Below are 1,228 nucleotides of genomic sequence, written 5' to 3'. Positions count from 1 at the left end.
ATACATACATATATATATATACATACATATATATATATACATACATACATATATATACATACATACATACATACATATATATATACACATACATATATATATATACACATATACATACATATATACATACATACATACACACAGAATATATATATATATATATAAAACTATATAAATATATATAAATAAAAACTGTCTAAAACCTAATTAATTCAAACCTAATTTAATTATTGAAATCATATAAAAATATTGTTTTATATGATTTAAATAAATGTGACATAATAACTCAAAAGTCTTTGCTGGTTTTCATATTTTTGGTTTGATGGTGAAACCGGTTTGAAAAGTCGTTTTATTAATTTTACACATTAAAGAGAAAACTGAATTTAACATGAAGCTTTGAGACTTTCACCACATCAGGACCGACACATTCACTTTGTGCCCTGCCCCCTCACCTGAGCCCCGCCCCCTCACCTGAGCCCCGCCCCTCCTGTCCTCCAGCAGCAGGTGGTAGAGACTCGCCGTCAGCTTGTTGTCGGTGACGCCCTGACCGAGGCCAAGGTTATCGTCCTGCTGCAGCCGCCGGTCCAACACCACCTCCAGCTCACCTGTACAGGTCACAGGTCACAGGTCATCACGTTCACTGACCAAGAAGCTTCATTCGTGTTTTCATAAAACGATGACGTGACTCACCCGGTCGGAGCGAAGCGACTGCCTGACTCTGAGCCGACAGCAGCGACAGACGAGACGTCGAGTCCTGGAGGAACGAAGACGAAGTCATCGGGTAGAAGTTCGCCTGCAGGGGCAGTTTACTCAGAGTCCTCCTCTGCTGCATCTACACACATCAATAATCACACAGTAATCTATCAATAACCTATCAATTATCACTATCAATAATCTATTAATAATCTATCAATAACCAATCAACAAAGCACGTGATGAAGAGAAGGAGTGACATCACAGCTGATATGTAAATGAACCTGGAAGCTGTTGAGGTCGGAGTAGAAACGGTTGCCGTTGGCGACATCACTGACGAGCCGCATGACGAGCTCCCGGTTGACCTCTGACCTGATGTCCACCATGTTGGAAATCTCCAGGGATCTCCCAGCATGCCCTGGGGCAGACATATACATATATATATATACACACATATACATATATATACATATATACATATACATATATATATACATACACACATATACATATATATATACATATATACATATAC

At 38.9% G+C, this 1,228-nt stretch overlaps 1 protein-coding gene across 1 annotated transcript; it reads right to left on the bottom strand.

Annotated features, from left to right (window-relative positions):
• Positions 1-265: 265 nt before the first annotated feature.
• Positions 266-1,139, bottom strand: LOC116380807 (alpha-mannosidase 2-like). The gene is made up of 3 exons (XM_031842656.1): positions 978-1,139; positions 691-832; positions 266-605 (listed from the first exon to the last, which is right to left on the bottom strand). Exons 1-3 carry the CDS (start codon positions 1,128-1,130, stop codon positions 406-408), a joined length of 495 nt encoding a protein of 164 aa, XP_031698516.1. The 5' UTR covers positions 1,131-1,139; the 3' UTR covers positions 266-405.
• Between the last annotated feature and the right edge of the window lie 89 nt (positions 1,140-1,228).

The sequence above is a fragment of the Anarrhichthys ocellatus genome, unplaced genomic scaffold (genome assembly GCF_004355925.1).
Source record: "Anarrhichthys ocellatus isolate YVR2014 unplaced genomic scaffold, GSC_Weel_1.0 scaffold8979, whole genome shotgun sequence".
In the NCBI taxonomy this organism is placed as follows: domain Eukaryota; kingdom Metazoa; phylum Chordata; class Actinopteri; order Perciformes; family Anarhichadidae; genus Anarrhichthys; species Anarrhichthys ocellatus.
This window is presented reverse-complemented; position numbering and strand designations above follow the sequence as displayed.

What these genes read in the sequence shown, in the direction of transcription:
- LOC116380807 (XM_031842656.1), bottom strand. Translation starts at nt 1,130, where the DNA reads ATGTATATGTCTGCCCCAGGGCATGCTGGGAGATCCCTGGAGATTTCC. An exon ending in CCGACCTCAACAGCTTCCAG is followed by an intron (nt 833 to 977) that starts GTTCATTTACAT and finishes TGATGTGTGTAG; the next exon opens with ATGCAGCAGAGGAGGACTCT. An exon ending in AGTCGCTTCGCTCCGACCGG is followed by an intron (nt 606 to 690) that starts GTGAGTCACGTC and finishes TGACCTGTACAG; the next exon opens with GTGAGCTGGAGGTGGTGTTG.